Source organism: Ursus arctos, unplaced genomic scaffold (genome assembly GCF_023065955.2).
Source record: "Ursus arctos isolate Adak ecotype North America unplaced genomic scaffold, UrsArc2.0 scaffold_169, whole genome shotgun sequence".
Classification (NCBI taxonomy): domain Eukaryota; kingdom Metazoa; phylum Chordata; class Mammalia; order Carnivora; family Ursidae; genus Ursus; species Ursus arctos.
This window is the reverse complement of record NW_026622840.1, coordinates 298-17,320: the sequence shown is the minus strand read 5'-3', so window position 1 is coordinate 17,320 and position 17,023 is coordinate 298. Positions and strand designations below refer to the sequence as shown.

The 17,023-nt window shown below is 43.0% G+C and overlaps 2 protein-coding genes across 5 annotated transcripts in view; one reads left to right on the top strand and one right to left on the bottom strand.

Annotated features, from left to right (window-relative positions):
- The window catches only part of LOC125282999 (ERI1 exoribonuclease 2-like), an 8,616-nt gene extending 7,641 nt beyond the window's left edge, over positions 1-975 (bottom strand). Inside the window, exon 1 of the mRNA XM_048221260.2 lies at positions 748-975. Within this exon, the coding sequence (XP_048077217.1) occupies positions 748-770 (23 nt within the window). The 5' untranslated portion in view covers positions 771-975. The remainder of the gene's footprint in view (positions 1-747) is intronic.
- Positions 407-17,023, top strand: LOC130543920 (RNA exonuclease 5-like). 4 transcript variants are annotated; one of them, XM_057313051.1, is made up of 7 exons: positions 420-1,080; positions 1,261-1,443; positions 6,198-6,310; positions 7,917-8,043; positions 9,150-9,246; positions 12,897-13,040; positions 13,610-17,023. In XM_057313051.1, exons 1-7 carry the CDS (start codon positions 652-654, stop codon positions 13,648-13,650), a joined length of 1,134 nt encoding a protein of 377 aa, XP_057169034.1. In that variant the 5' UTR covers positions 420-651; the 3' UTR covers positions 13,651-17,023. The 4 variants fall into 4 exon arrangements, with proteins under 4 accessions (XP_057169037.1, XP_057169034.1, XP_057169035.1 ...); XM_057313052.1 differs by having other exon boundaries at positions 13,545-17,023; XM_057313053.1 differs by having other exon boundaries at positions 423-1,080; positions 1,300-1,443.

The window sequence follows — 17,023 nt, the reverse complement described above, 5'->3', positions numbered from 1 at the left end:
AGGTACAGGTCCTAGAGGAACAGGTGGAGTTTAAGCAGACACTTCCTGTTGTCGTTTTTTGTTTAAAACGTGATGGGAAGTGCAAGGAGTTGGGAATAATTGCGAATATTTATTTGATTTCTTACTAAATAGCAGGCACTGAACTCTGGTGATCTCACTTAATCCTCAACACTGTACGAGATAATCACTTTTGCTACTTCTATATTATGGATGAGATAACGAATTCAGTAATTTGCGAAAGAACACAGATTTGGTATGTGAAACCCAACTCTGAAGCCAATGCTATTTACGAATACATTACAACAGTGCTTCTAGAAATCAGAAATGTGCACAGCGTGACCAGGAATCAGGGAGAAGGACACAATAAATAACATTACTAATTAAACGGATCACTAGGAAGTGGTGGCGTGTACAGCTTGACGGGTGAGGTGGGGGCTGCCTGAAACCTCGGAACGGCCTACGAGGTGCTGTCATGCCCAGTTCGTTTCCCGAGGCCTAGAACTGGCTGACAGTGGCTCAAGGCCACACAGCCCGAACCCCGGTTCTGCCACCCTCGCGCAGAAAACTGCCTGAGGCTCGAGATCGAGATCCAAGCAGAGACCTTTCAGTCCGGCCACACAGTGCACGTCGGAGACGCCGGGGCCGCAGAGAATGAAGGCTGACACCGTGGATGCCCACTGCCCAGACTTATCGGGGGCGCCAGCACCCGACCAGGAGCCACCCCCAGCCCAGAAACCCCTCGCGTACCGCGCAAGCTTCTTGGTCGCCATTCCCGGGACTCCTTACTCCTCCCAGCCCAACTGCCGGAAGTCGTTGAACTCGCACTTCCGGTCTGTTCAAACGCCTGGCGCGTCTGGGGAGACGGCTGCGGCGGCGGCTCTGGCTGTGATTGAGGCGGCGGCGGCTGCGGCCTCTGCTGCCTGCCCGGCTTCTCTTCGGTGTTTTCGGGGATCGGGGGGCGCGGGGAGTGTTTTTTGGCAGGGAAGTCGCTTGGCAGCAACTTTTCCCCTCTTTTTCAACGGGCGGAGGCGCGTGTGCGCCGTTGGGAAACCGTTTCGAATCCGGCCTCCGGCGCGGACGGTAAAACCGTTGGTCTCGTTGCGGTTTTCTCCGCCGCGGAACAGGGAGGATCGTTGGCGCCCTCGCTTTTCCGGGAGGGTCGGGAGGGTTGGGAGAGTTGGGAGGGCTCCATACACTGAATTGAGGCGAGGATCTGAGGGAGGCTGTAGGCTATTGAAGCCCCACCTTCTCCCCCGTCAGGAGGCGGCGTTTCCTCAACTCACGCCGGTCTTTCTCCAGAGGCTCATGGATCCTGAGAGGGAGAGGACAGGGAGGCACCTCAAGAAGGGCAGGAAGAGGAGGAGGGCCCCGAACGCGCTGGTCGGAGCGGCTGAGGCGATGAGAGCGCGTTGGGATCTGGAGGAAAGGCAGCCCGAGGCCAAGGTGAGTAACGGGGAGCTGGAGTGGGCAGCCCGAGGAGGTTAGAAGCTGCCAAGCCCGCGCCCCAGCCGTCTTCGGGGCCCTGCCTGCCCTGGACGCTGCAGATCAGCCTCATCCACCCATTGGCCTTTCGGAATTCTCCTTTCCAGTGTGTAAAATGGGAACGATAATGTTAATATCACCTAGCTCAGGGCTGATAATGGCTCTTTAAAACTGGTGTGGTGCGTGGGACCCAAAAAGAATGTTCACTCAACAAATACTTTATTGAGTCTTCTGTGTGCCAGGAATTGTTCTAGGTTCCGGGGATATCCCAGTGCACGAACCCACGGCCTTCATGCAGTTTACATACCACCCCGGTAGGGGAATAATAAGGCAGATGAACATCCCTGCTGTGTATTGAGAACTAAATATACGTGGTCCATCTATTCAATCATCAGATTTCTGTTGTCACGTGCTGGGCACTGCCCTAGGCACTTGGGGAACATCGGTGAGGTTTACTACTTCGTTCTAGTGGAAAGAGACCGAAAACAAACAATAGAAATTATATACAGGTTTCCCCCACTGTCTGAAAGTAGAGCGGTCCCGTGAAATCTTTCCAAGCTGAAATGGTGTAAAGCAAAGAAGCAATTATTAATTTATGGGGGGGGGGGGGATATTGGAGCGTTTCCATACTCCCAAAATAATCTCTGTTAGGTTTTCTCATGTCTCAAGACAGATCTTGCTAACTGATGCACAAAATCAAGATAAAGCGCAGATGCTCACAGACACAATTCAAAGCTATGGGGGCTTCGTGCTAAGTGTAGTTCTTGGGAAAGGAGCTTCGCTGTACCACTCTGCTTGGGGTGTGCTGCCTTTATAACTGGCTTGTTGTGAAACAAATGCTGAAGATAAAAGTGAAAACAGGTACAGTGCTAATAGGTCCGTCCTAAAAGGGAAGTGGCAGAACACAAGCTTTCAGGAAGCAGGGGATACCTGTAGGGTGTAAAATGGAAAATAGTGCTATGAAAACATTTTTTATTTAAAAGGGATTCTTTTTTTGCCTATCAAATTGGCAAAACAACTTTTTAAAGGTTAATATGGTGAAAAGTATAAGGAAATAGATAATCTCTCTTTTATTTTGAAACAATCTCAAACTTACAGAAAAGTTGCAAGAACAGTACCCAAAACGACCCCAGACAGCATTTGAAAGTGATTGCTAACAATGCTCCATGACCACCCACCCATATTACTAAAATATGTATTTCCTGTAAACAGTCCTACATAACCTACATATGCAACCATCAAAATTAAAAAATAACATGGATATATTGCTGCCATCTTATCTTCACCCCATTCAAGTTCTTCAGTTGTTCCAGTAATATCCTTTTTAGCAGTAAGAGCCAGTCTAGAACTATGTGTTACATTTAGTTGTCGTATCTCCTTCAATCCATACAATTCTTTGGTTTTTTCCTTAACATCTTTGGCCTTACTACTCTTAAAGAATCCCAAATCAGTTATTTTGTACAATGTCTCTCAAGTTAGGTTTGTCTGTTTCCTCATTGATTAGTTTTGGGCTATACATGTTTGGCAGGACTATCACAGAAGTGACACTCTTTTCTCTTGTATTTTGTTAGGTTGTACATGATTTTGATTTGTCCCATTCTTGTTTTCTTTTTCTCTAATTTTGTGGAGAGATGCTTCCTTGTTAAACTTGTAATTCATTTTTTTATTAGTATGAACTCATTGCCTATTTCATTCAATGGGTTATAATCCATTACTATATTTATTTTGATGCTCAAAACATCCTATATTTGAACATTAAGCTAGCTTCTGTGTTCTTTCAACATGACCTCATAATTCTTTGAGCATTTCCTTACTTTTTTGGCACAAAAAGATGTTCCAGGCTCATCTGTGCTTTTCCTGCCCTAGCCCTGGAATCAGTAATTTTTTCTGGGTTGCTTGGTTCTTTTAGTAGAGAATGACATTTAGAAACTCAAGGTTCTGGGTACTAGAAGTACTCAGTGCTATTGGGATGTCAGTACTCCCAAAAAAGAGCTAGGAAATATGTGTTTATCTGTACACCCATATACACACACATACATATTTACATTTAAATATTTTTCTATCCATACATTCTAAAATCTCTGCTTGCAGTCTATTTCCACAAGGTTCATTCTGGTTTTCTCTCTTCATGGTTATAATTTCCTTCTCTCTCCAGTGAGAAACCTGATTTGTCATTATCTTCGGTATATTTGACCAGTTCCCCATGCTGCCACCGCCCCACACTCCCACACTGTCTTCACCTTGCTTGGGCTCTGTCACCCTGCACCATGTACCAGGCCACCCTCCTGTGTGACAGTCTACTATCCTCATCCTTCATACATGGACACACTTACCCTGCTCAGACTCTGAATCTTGTGACAGGCCACTGTTGTCCCTCAGTATTGATGCTGTCCTTAAAACCTTGAATACTTTCTGATATCTGATACCAGCCCTCACTGCTCTCCACTTCCCGCTGCATGGATGCCTTCTACCACTCAGGCTTTGACACCCCACAGTGAGCCATCCTTCTGCATGTGTGCCCTGGGTTCCTACCCTTAATCCTAGCTCTCTCCCCTATACCAATCCCTACTCCCCCTACTCAAGTTCTCCCCCCCCGCCAATTACCATGCCCTCCTTCCCCTACTGAAGCTCTGACCTCCCATGCTTGGCAACCATTACTCACTGCCACATAGACCCTACCTACCTCACTCAGTCTCACCTTATCAATCTCTTTTTTTTTTTTTTTTTTTTGAGATTTTATCTATTTGACAGAGCAGAAGCAGGGGGAGCGTCAGGGAGAAGGAGAGGGAGAAGCAGGCTCCCTGCTGAGTAGGGACCCCCAACATGGGGCTCGATCCCAGGACCCTGAGATCATGACCCAAGGTGAAGGCAGTCACTTAACTGACTGAGCCATCCAGGCGCCCCATCAATCTCATATTTTTGATTGGTAAATATAAATTGGTGTATTCTTTCAGGAATTAATAGTACTTGTCAGAATTAAATAATTGACCTTTGAACAACATGGGGGATTGGGGTGCCAAACCACCATCTGCATGCCCTGTGTGGTCCAAAATCCATGTATAACTTTTCACTCCCCAAAAACTTAACTACTTAGAGCCTAGAAACCTTACCAGTAATATTGGTAACCAGTTGACCAGAGACATTATTGATAACATAGATGGTTAATGCATACTTTGTAAATTACATGTATTATATATCGTATTCTTAGAATAAAGTAAGCCAGAGAAAATGTTACTAAGAAAAGCATAAAGAAGAGAATACATTCATGATACTATACTATATTTAACAGAAATGAACCACATATAAGTGGATCTGCACAGTTTAAACCTGTGTTGTTCAAGGGTCAACTGTAGGTGCTTATTTTGACCAGGACCTTATCTGGAGAATTTATTCTGGTACACAGGGATGTTTGAAAGGATGCTCATGATATTATTTATATATTTTTTTAAAGTGTCATCAATAGGGACTTTTTTTCATATACATAGTAAGTGTTGAGATAAATTTAGAGAATGGACTATTAAAATTGGTGTTTGTTACATTTAACTGATGTGAAAAGATACTGATTTGGGCGGCGGTGGGGGGAGTGAGGGTTGCAGAGTTGGTTACCAAACAGAATGTATACTCTAATCCTTTGGGGCAGTCTCATATAGAGATGAAGAATTAGAGCTTTTTTAGGAGGGAGAAACTTTTCTGAGCTCCCTGTTTCCCCAGAATAATGTCAGACTCCTTAGCTTAGACCACATTGATCTATGACCTGACTCACTCTTTTCTCTACTCTCAAATCTCCACTACTCTGCAACATGTCAACTTGGTTCCAGCCAAACAAAACTAAGTGTTTAGACACGATGTTTCCCCCCATCTGACTGACAAATTATTCTCAGGACAGCCCCAGTATTTTCAGTATCAGTGAAGCTATCCCCCAAACTCTCTAACCCCCAAGGCAGTTAGCCCCTTTGTTCCTACACCTTTATAATAGCACTTACCCACGTTGTATTGGAATGACCTATTTCTGCATTTGTTTTCTCTTAGTACTTAGTACTTAGAACTTTCTCTTAGTACTTAGAACTTGAGAGCATGAATCATGTTTAATTCATTCCATTATCCCTAGCAAGTAACCAAGTATCTGTAGTAAGGTTCTGTATCAACGTTTATTAAATATTGAATTAATAATGTCGTATCACAGGTTGTTTTATCATTTCCAATTAATTAGATTCCTCCTTATATTTGCATATAATTTGTTTTGCTTTATTACTGTTCTCAATGGTCCTAATTTTTTTTTTTTTAGATTTTATTTATCTGTCTGAGAGAGAGAGAGAATGAGCGGTGGGAAGGGCAGAGGAAGAGAGAGAGAAGCAAACTCCCTGCTGAGCAGGAAGCCTGACCTGGGTCTTGATCCCAAGACCCAGAGATCATGACCTGAGCTGAAGGCAGATGCTTAGCTGACTGAGCACCCAGGCACCCCCAGTTCTATTTTTTTTTTTTTTTAAGATTTATTTATTGGAGAGAGAGAGAGAGAGAGAGCGCACGGGAGAGGGAGAGAGGAGGAGGGAGAGGAGCAGACTCCCTGCTGAGTAGGGATCCTTACTCAGGGGCTCAATCCCAAGGCCCTGAGATCATGACCTGAGTTAAAATCAAGAGTTGGCTGCTTAACCAACTGAGCCACCCTGGTGCCCCAGTAGTCTTAATTTTTAATGCCTTTATTTATATCTTTGCAGAAAGCCCGCTTATCTGCCATTTTATTTGCTGAAAACTGTGAAGTAACCCATGACCAGTTATGTGAATTGCTGAAGTATGCAGTTCTGGGCAAATCCAGTGTTCCTAAACCCAGGTATAAGATGAACTTAAATAGTGGGTATAGACCAGAGTTTTCAAATTGGTGTCTAGAGAGCCATATATTCCTTAATTGACATTATTTGTTTGCCGTAGAGAGTGTCCTAAATTTTTTCTTTCTCTTTTTTTAATGGTGGGGGAGGGGCAGAGGGGGAGGGAGAGAGAAAATCCCAAGCAGGCTCCAAGTGGGACCTGTCTCACGACTCTGAGATCATGACCTGAGCCGAAAGCAAGAGTCAGACGAGAGTCAGACGCCTAACCATCCTAGCCACCCCAGTGCCCCCTAAATTTTTTTCTTTACAGGAGTTGCCAACATTTAATTTAGGAATTCCTTTATTAAAATCCAGATACTTTATTTCTTTGAAAAACTCTAAGATCTGGCACTTGTCCCTGTGGCAACATTTTGTCAAAGCTGAATAGGAGCCTGCCTCTTATCGATGTGGCAGATACACTCTAGTGTAGCACCTACTGGTAAATAAGGCCTGCTTCCCTTATTTACATTATCTCTCTGGCTGCTCTATGGTTTGCAACCCTCTTGGGAGCTTCCTGGGTATAAAGTGAAACCTGCCCCACTTACTTGGAGGTCAGGGAGAGACTGAAGAAAGAGGTAGGCTGCTCCAGGTTGGTACGTGGCAGCAAAGGGAACTTGCCTACAAGGCTTGTCTCGGGCAGGAGGAAGACAAATGGATCCCTACACATGCCTGCCAAATCTTAAAAAAGTTTATATAGAGGCCTTAACTGGGTTCAGTCATATGAACCATGCAGGTGTTTTCAACACCGCATCACCGTCTCAAGGCTTTGTCTTTGGAGCAGCCTCTGGGATCAGGAAAGACAAGCAGAACCCACATTCCAAGGACAGAGGAGAAGGGGGTGAGGAGCCTGCAGGTGCCAGGGTCCAGCTGACAGGTTAGCTGGCAGTCATGTCTTTTCAATGACCTTTCCCAACACCACTTAAAGGTATTTTGGTTTGTAACCCCTAGTGGAGACCCAACTGAAATAACATGATCGTGTGTTAAGAATCCCAGTTAATCTTTTTTGTTCCTTTTACGTTAAGGGACAAAGAGAATTTTACTGTTCTGATATCTTCAATGCCATTGTTAAATGTCTAATGAAAATTGCTTTTGTATATGGACCAACAAAAAAATTTTCAAAACTTTTCAGTTTTTCAGACGTATCTGAGGGAGATTGGCTAGATACCTCAAAAGCCATCTTCCACATTAACAAATATTGCTAGTAGTCTGTCAATTTATCCCAAACTGGCTTTCTTAAAGCCAGTCACATGATTACTAGCTTAGGAAGGACTCAGCAGCTTGGGATCTTGAGGATATGCCTTTGTAAAATGGGTTTATTTCCAATTTAAAACAAATCATAATAGGATTGTGGATTTGAATACATTGTGTTTCCCTTGGTATCCTACTTGATTTGAATGCAATAAACAATTATCTCAAGAGATCTTTATTTGAATTCTGTACGGTAATAGCCATTCTTTGCCAGGTTTTCATTGAGTAATGGTAAACTGCTTTTCTCCCCACACTTCCCTTTTGTATGTCTATAACTGACTTGATGGTATCACTTTTAGCTGTATTGGTTTGATTTTTCAACAGCTGGTGCCAGCTTTTTCACCAAAATCACCTGAACAACGTGGTGGTTTTTGTACTGCAGGGAATGAGCCAGCTACACTTTTACAGGTTCTATTTGGAGTTTGGATTTCTCCGAAAAGCATTTAGACACGTAAGTTAAGAAAACTTTGTTTTAGGGCCTGAGTTGAGTCCTCTCATCCAGAGACTAGTGCTTGTCTCAAACTATGCTCTTTGGCACCCTGACTGAACAAGCAGTAGAGGTTGTAGAAAGCAAGAAAGATTAAGATTCAGAGATCTCTTGTTGAGATTAGGTTTGCCTCTGATTTTCTTTGATATTTGGGCAAAATATTTATTACCAGATTACAATCTGTATGTAGTTCCCAGGCTGATATTTCCTATTTTATTCGGGTTATGATGTTTTCAGAAATTATACACTTTATGTAAGTCTGTGTTTTTTGGTCTCTTGACAACATCACAAGATTGGACATTCTTAGAACAGTATCTGGAGCTGAATAGCAGTTGTCATCTTTAGAAGAGGCATGTGCTCCCCATTTTCCTTCCCATAGCCACTTCCAGTCTATTGGACTGTTTCATCCATTTACCACGGAGGGATTTGAGTTGGTGAGTCCTAATTTCCTTGGGTCTCCATTTTCTTTTTTGCTTTCATTTATCAAAGGCTACATATGTGCTAGGACCTACATCAATCATTATGCATGCATCATCCTTAATTCTCACAGTTCTGTGAGAGATATAAATATCTTCTGTACATAAGGAAACTGTGAGTAACTTGTCCAAGTTACAGCTAGTAAGTGGTGGAGCTGGAATTTCAGCACAGGTGAGCCTAAGGCTGGAGCTCTCAACATTTCAGCTTTGCTGTGTCATCTAGCCTAACTACCTGGCAAGCTGTCCACTAAAGTAATAGATACAGAAGTGCTTTGAAAAATATAAAGAACTTTCCTTTTCTGAGTTACACATTTTTGTAATGTTTGTCTTTGTTTCCAAAGTGTAATCAGAGCCAAAGAAAATATCTGGGGTGGGATAAAGGTGGCTTCACTTACTTAGTCACTTTTTTTTTTTTAATTACCTAGTCACTTTTACACATTAAGGAAACAGTCCTCATTTTGCAATACAAACAATTAAGGTCCAGACCTTTCATAGCTGACAGCTCATAGCTGAGCTGACAATAAAAGTGCAAGTCTTTTACAATATTTTAATTGCTTTCAAACATTTTTATAAAAACTTGGTATGTATTTTCAGAAATTCCGCTTGCCACCTCCATCATCTAATTTTCTAGCTGATATTATTGGACTGCAAAAGAAACAAACAACAGGGGATCTATCCAAGATGGTGGAAGGTATGGCTGTGACTCTAGTTTGATGATTTGCTCATTCTAAAAGACATGGATATGTTTATAAGTGGGTTTATCGGTCAAGTTTATTCTTTCAAACAACTAAGGTCAATTCTACAGCCTTAAACAGAAAAGCAATATGTTTTTAAAGAAAAAATGGGTAAGTACCTAGGGAGAATAGATAGCAGGAGCCCATATTCATGCCCCAGAAACCATCTTGCTAGGTGAAATAGCAAAGGCTGTCCCTGCGTATCACTCAACATTGGACTCTTACAAATTACTGTGAATAATTTTGAAACTGTCAGTAGGTCTTCGTACCCACGAGTGTACAGATGGGAAGGAAGATCTTGCCTTTGACTAATGTAAAGGACACCCTTAATAATACTCACAGTGGGGAATAGGTAGGAGGTTTAGATGCTGGCCATCTAAAAGAGAAATACCCACGATGGCAGTGTTTTTCAAATGTTGGGTTGTGTCCAGGAGTAAGTTGTACTGAACCTTCTGTTTTTGTAGGAGGAAGCAGGTAAGTGATGGAATAGAAAAGAACTTACTAGAGTTCATTGGACATAGTAAGCTAAGTACTGTTCAGTGATGCTTTTTTGTGTGTGTTCAGAAATAATTGAATAGTTAAACTGAGGAGACATGAAAAAGTGGTGAGGAATAGCCAGTGATTCCTTCCTATCTCCTCTAGGACTGTGCTTCCTATTTTCCTGTCTCAAAGACACCTGACTTCCTTCCTTTCCATTGTTCCCCTCTCCTAATAGATACCTGTATCTGACCTGCCTCTGTGTTTGATTTGACCTCCACTGTATTTTAAACATCTTTAAGTAAATAACAGAGTAGTCATTACTAGATTCAGAGCTCATGTAAGACATAGCTTTGCAAAAGAAATCATCAGAAAAAAGAAATTTGATATGGCTAAAGAATATCGATTGTTGGGGATAATTGGGGGAGGATGGTAGTGGTGAGAGACGAGGCCAAGAGGTAGGGTAAAGCTTTGTCCTGTAGGCTGTAAATGTCATGCTAAGAACCTTGGATTTTATTCTGTAGACTTTGAGGAGTCAGAAGATTATGGCTAGTTCTCTATCCTCTTAGGATTTCCTTTGTTTCCCATCCTAAATATCAGAGTCCCAAAGCAAACTTTAGAAATATTTATCTGTCTCTCCAAGTTGACTTATCGCTCTTCTTTGGTTAACTCCTGTATCTTTATTTCTAGGTCTGATGTCCCAGATTCCAGGCTTGCATTTTCAGCTGCCTGCTGGATGGTGCCACTTGGATATTCCCCTGTCCCCTCAATCATAACATAGCTAAAAGCATTTTTCTCATCCTTAAATAATGTACAGGCTCCCATCTTCAAATCGCCTTTTCTGTTGGTATCATTTTTCTTTAAGACAACAATCTTTAATTTTAGAATTACTTTCCTTTTGGCTCCCTGTACCCAATCTGGATAGCTCCTTCCCTTTGCTCCTATGAGTAACTATTCATATGTCACTTCATCAGAGAGATCTTCCCTGATTGTAAAATAGATGACAGTAACCCTTCTCTTTCCCCAGTACACCCTCTCCTCTTTTCCCTCCTTTGATTTTCTCCACGGTCCTTATCCTTACCTGGCATATATTTGTTTATTGTTCATCTTCCCAACTAGAATTTCATTCTCCCAATGGAGAATTTTGTTGACTTTGTTCATTGAGGAATCTCTAGTGGCTAGAACAATGCCAGGCATATAATAAGTACTTAGTAAATATTTGTTGTCTGAATTGAATTATTCCATCACTGTGTTCTATCAGTTTTTCTTACAGACTGTTTAATATATTCCTTTTCCTCCATTCTTTCCACCATCTTGATTCAGACTCTAATCTTTTTTTTTCTTTCTTTCTTTTTTTTTTTTTTTGTTATCTTTTTTGGTCCAGAATTTCTGCAAAACCTTTTCTCATTTCTCTCCTCCATTTTCCACATTATCTCTGAGGTTGATCTTTCTTAAATACTGTTTGGTTATGCCATTTCCCATCTTAGGAACTTTCTGTTGCTCTCCATTATTTATTGAATAATGTACTAAAGTCCAAACTCTTGAGTCTAGCATTTGTAGTGGTCTATAATTCATTTTTATACTCCTCAACCTTGTTTCCTACACTGCTCTCCTACACAGACCTTTTTTTTTTTTTTTCTCAGTTGGTCTAGTCACTACCATACCAAGTTTGCTTTGTACATTTCTGTCTTACCTGGAATCCCCTCTTTTCTACTTACAGTATTTTGACTTCTTTAGTTGCAAGGACCAGATACTCATTCAGGCCATCTTAAGCGAGAGGGATATTATTTAAAGGATGCATGTAGACTAGAAAGCCATCAGGAGTCTAAGTACCCTTTCATGGCATCTTCTCTGCTTTCTGTTCTCTTCTAACTTGTCAGTCCTCTGTATTTCCTAGTTTGATTTTGGAAGCAAGCAATCTGATCAGCTTAACTAATTGCCATTGTCCCTTTTGAGCATGTCTTGGCTAGGAATATCAACTTATTTGTCTACTTATAGATGGGTCTCTTTTTTTTCTCAAAGATTTTATTTATTTAGAGAAAAGAAAGAGCATGAGTCGGGGGTAGAAGCAGAGGGAGAGGGACAAAGAGACTCCATGCTGAGCACAGAGCCCAACACAGGGCTCGATCCCAGGACCCTGAGATCATGACCTGAGCCAAAATAAGAGTCGGATGCTCAACCGACAACCACCCAGGCACCTGTAGATGTGTCTCTCTTAAGCCACTTCCCACTCTCAAACCAATTGGTGACCACTCCTGCTTAAAGAATAGGCTGATGGTTGAGCAAGTGGCTAGGGGTGGAATAGACTGAGCTAGAATGGGCTGTTAGGAGTGGCAGGCACTGTGATGGGCAGGTCTAAGACACAAACTTTCTAATTTCTGCTTTTTAGACTCAGCTAATCTTTTCCTCTGTTGAACCATCTCTTACCACCCCAGCCAGTGTATTCTTCTTCCTTTCTTTTATAGCTTTTATTATTATAACCCATTTGAGACTTAAATTCTCTTTGTGTTCCTCTAATTATATTACAATACAGGCTTCTTAAAGTTGGGGCTGGGGCTTATACATCTTTTGATCTTCACTGTGTTTACCTGACACAAGGTTTAGAAACATGTCCTTTGAGGTTTAGGTTAAACACAAATATTTTCTTTTTTTTTTTTTTTTAAGATTTTATTTTAAGAGGTAGAGACAGAGAGCACAACTTGGTGGTGGGCAAGGGGAGTGTGGAGGAGCAGAGGGAGAGGGATAAGCAGGCTCTGTGCTGAGTGCAGAACCCAATGTGGGGCTAGATCCCATGACTCTGAGATAACGAATTGAGCCAAAATCAAGTCAGATACTTAACCGACTGAGCCACCCAGGTGTCCTTTCTTTTTTTTTTTTTTTTTAAGATTTTATTTATTTATTTGACAGAGATAGAGACAGCCAGCGAGAGAGGGAACACAAGCAGGGGGAGTGGGAGAGGAAGAAGCAGGCTCCTAGTGGAGGAGCCTGATGTGGGGCTCGATCCCATAACGCCGGGATCACGCCCTGAGCCGAAGGCAGACGCTTAACCGCTGTGCCACCCAGGCACCCCCCAGGTGTCCTTTCTTAAACACACATTCTGACATACGTTTAATTGTTCTTTTTGTTTCAGGGTCTTTACCTTCTGCCAGTTCAAAAGTCAGCATTAACCTGCAGAATGACCCTATCATTCAAAAGTATGGCTCTAAGAAAGTGGGCTTAACCAGATGCCTTCTCACAAGGGAGGAAATGAAAACATTTCACTTTCCATTACAAGGTTGGTTTATATTTAATCTGAGGTTGGTAACAATGTAAGAATATTTAACAGTTTTTTCAAAACTATTACTGTTGAAAGTTCATTTTTTTGGCTGCTTTCCAAATGACTTAGTCCATCTTCTATTAATAAGGAAACACTGTAAGAGTAGATGTGTACCGTGATTGGTAAAGTGATGATTTCAGGTAGTGCATAAACATGACCTTAAATATCATTGAAATATTCTGTGAGAAAGTTATTCCTTTTTCAGTTTTCTTTCTTTCCTCCTTACTCTATTAGAAGGAAGTCAGTATGTCTTTAACACTTCTCTAGTACTTCCAGTCTTCCTCTTACCCTGCCATACCCCATCTTCTTTTTCTTCAATGAATAGATCAAGTCTAGGCTCAGAGCCTTGGTCAGTTATGTAACAAGAATTTAATAGAAATGCTGTAATTTCAGCTTATTTTCTTTATTACCTCTTAATCATAGCAATAATGTTAAATTTCTTTAAAAAAAAAACCACTCTAGATTTATGCTAAAGGGGATGCTGGAGAGAGTTAAGATGGCAGAGGAGTAGGGGACCTCTTTTTCAGCCGGTCCCGAGTCGAGCTGGATAGGTACCAGACCAGCCTAAATAACCACGGAATCAGCCTGAGACGCAAGATGATGCATCTGGATCTCTACAAATGAACATCTCCAGCGCTGAGTATTGAGGTACGAAGAGGGGAGCTGTAAACCGTGCACAGATATCGGAAGATAAACGGAAGGGGGAGGGAGCCGCCGCGTTTGGGCTCCGGGAAGCGGCAGCCACCTGCACTGGGGAGCGGGCGGACTCACAGAGGGCACCCGCGAGAGAGCGGACTGAGAGCGGTGAGCCGTGAACGCGAGCCACCAGGCATGTCCCGGAACACCGGAATCCCGGTGTGCTCACGGGATCCAGACTGAGACCAAGAGCTCCTGGAGCGCGCGTGGGGCGGTGGCGGGCCACCTGCACGGGGGAGCAGGCGGACTCGCGGTCGGCACCCGCGAAACAGCAGACTGAGACCCTGAACCGGGTGCGCGCGCCACCAGGCTTCTCCGGAAACTCCGGAATCGGGGTGTGCTCACCGGGCATAGACTGAGACCGGGAGACCCGGGAGCGTGCGGGGCAGCCGGTGGCTGGCGGCATTAGAAACACAAAGGACAGAGACACGCCGGCCCTGGAAGTGAGGGCAGGGACGCCGAGTTGGTGCGCACATCCCGGGACGCTGCAGGGTTGAGCAGCACCAACAGTAATAGAGTTAAAGTGGCCAGAACATCAGTGGAGAACGGGCCGCAATCCCTCTGTCCTGTGACAATGCAGCCTCTGCTGCTCTGACCCTCAGAAGAGGCATAGGCGGCCGCCAGGGAAAGCCGCCAGAGAACAAAAGCCTGGAAATACCGGCTCAGAGAGTGCCCATCCCCATCCTCCCTCGCAGGGGACACGGAGACTCTAACCAAACAGGGTTGCCTGAGTATCCGCGCGGCAGGCCCCTCCCCCAGAAGGCAGGCTGAAAAATCAAGAAGCCCACAACCCAAGGCGCCTGGGTGGCGCAGTCATTGAGCGCCTGTCTCCGGCTTAGGGCGTGATCCCAGCGTTCCGGAAAGGAGTCCCTCATCAGGCTCCTCCGCTGGGAGCCTGCTTCTTCCTCTCTCACTCCCCTGCTTCTGTTCCGTTCTTGCTGTCTGTCTCCCTCTCTCAGATAAGTAAATAAATAAAATCTTTAAAGAAGAAGCCCACATCTCTAAGATCCCTATAAAACAAGGGGCACGGCCTGGGACCCAGTCAATAATTTTGGGCTCTGGACAACCCCGCAACCTCCCCTCATTAGAATGACAAGAAGGAGAAGCCCCCCCCCCCCCAGCAAAGAAAAGACAGTGAGTCAGTGGCCTCTGCCACAGAAGTAACGGATATGGATGTAACCAAATTATCAGAAATGGAATTCAGAGTAACAATGGTCAAGATAATGAGTAGACTTGAAAAAAGTATTCAGGAAAATGTTACTGAGAATATAGAATCCCTAAGGGCGGAAATGAGAGCGAATTTGACAGAAATTAAAAATTCTATGAGCCAAATGCAGGCAAAACTAGAGGCTCTGACGGCCAGGGTCATGGAAGCAGAGGAAAGGGTTAGTGAATTGGAGGATGGGTTAATAGAGGAAAAAATAAAAATAGAAGATGGTCTTAAAAAAATCCACGCCCACGAATGTTGACTACGGGAGATTACTGACTCAACGAAACGATCCAATGTTAGAATCGTCGGCATACCCGAGGGGGTGGAGAAAAACAGAGGTCTAGAAGAGATATTTGAACAAATTGTAGCTGAAAACTTCCCTAATCTAGCAAGGGAAACAAAAATTCGTGTCCAAGAGGCAGAAAGGACCCCTCCCAAGCTCAACCATGACAGACCTACACCACGTCACGTCATAGTGCAATTCACAAATATGAGATCCAAGGATACAGTATTGAAAGCGGCCAGGGCAAAGAAATTTCTCACGTACCAAGGCAAAGGCATCAGAATTACGTCAGACCTGTCTACACAGACCTGGAATGAGAGAAAGGGTTGGGGGAGCATTTTTAAAGCTCTTTCAGAGAAAAACATGCAGCCAAGGATCCTTTATCCAGCAAGGCTGTCATTCAGAATTGATGGAGAAATAAAGACATTTCAGAATCGACAGTCACTAGCCAATTTTGTAACCACGAAACCAGCCCTACAGGAGGTATTACGGGGGTTCTATAAAAGTAAAAAGGCCCCAAGAGTGATACAAAACAGAAAGTCACAGCCAATACAAACAAAGACTTTACTGACAACATGGCAGAATTAAAAGCATATTTCTCAGTACTCAGTCTTAACATTAATGGTTTAAATTCTGGCTTCAAACGCCACAGGGTTGCAGATTGGATAAAAAGAAATGACCCATCCATTTGCTGTCTACAAGAGACTCATTTCGAACCCAAAGATGCATTCAGACTGAGAGTAAGGGGATGGAGTACCATCTTTCACGCAAATGGACCTCAAAAGAAAGCTGGGGTAGCAATTCTCATATCAGATGAACTGGATTTTAAACTACAGACTATAGTTAGAGATGCAGAAGGGCACTATATTATTCTTAAAGGAAGTATTCAACAAGTGGATATGACAATTATAAATATATATGCCCCCAACAGGGGAGCAGCAAGATACACAAGCCAGCTCTTAACCAGAATAAAGAGACATATAGATAAAAATACATTAATAGTAGGGGACCTCAACACTCCACTATCAGAAATAGACAGAACACCCTGGCAAAAACTAAGCAAAGAATCAAAGGCTTTGAATGCCATACTCGACGAGTTGGACCTCTTAGATATATATAGAACACCACACCCCAGAACCAAAGAATACTCATTCTATTCTAATGCCCATGGAACATTTTCAAGAATAGACCATGTCCTGGGACACAAAACAGGTCTCAGCCGATACCAAAAGATTGAAATTATCCCCTGCATATTCTCAGACCACAACGCTCTGAAATTGGAACTCAACCACAAGGAAAAATTTGGAAGAAACTCAAACACTTGGAGACTAAGAACCATCCTGCTCAGGAATGACTCGATAAACCAGGAAATCAAAAATCAAATTAAACAATTTATGGAGACCAATGAGAATGAAAATACAACAGTCCAAAACCTATGGGATACTGCAAAGGCGGTCCTAAGGGGGAAATACATAGCCATCCAAGCCTCACTCAAAAGAATAGAAAAATCTAAAATGCAGTTTTTATATTCTCACCTCAAGAAGCTGGAACAGCAACAGAGGGACAGGCCTAATCCACGCACGAGGAAGCAGTTGACCAAAATTAAAGCTGAAATCAATCAAGCAGAAACCAGAAGTACAGTAGAGCAGATCAACAGGACTAGAAGCTGGTTCTTGGAGAGAATCAATAAAATTGACAGACCACTGGCAAGACTTATCCAAAAGAAAAGAGAAAGGACCCAGATTATTAAAA

Bases quoted from the DNA above. Each gene is read 5' to 3' on its own strand.
- LOC130543920 (XM_057313051.1), top strand. From the start codon at position 652: ATGAAGGCTGACACCGTGGATGCCCACTGCCCAGACTTATCGGGGGCG. The intron at 8,044-9,149 runs GTAAGTTAAGAA...ATGTATTTTCAG, and splicing joins TCCGAAAAGCATTTAGACAC to AAATTCCGCTTGCCACCTCC. The intron at 9,247-12,896 runs GTATGGCTGTGA...TTTTTGTTTCAG, and splicing joins TCTATCCAAGATGGTGGAAG to GGTCTTTACCTTCTGCCAGT.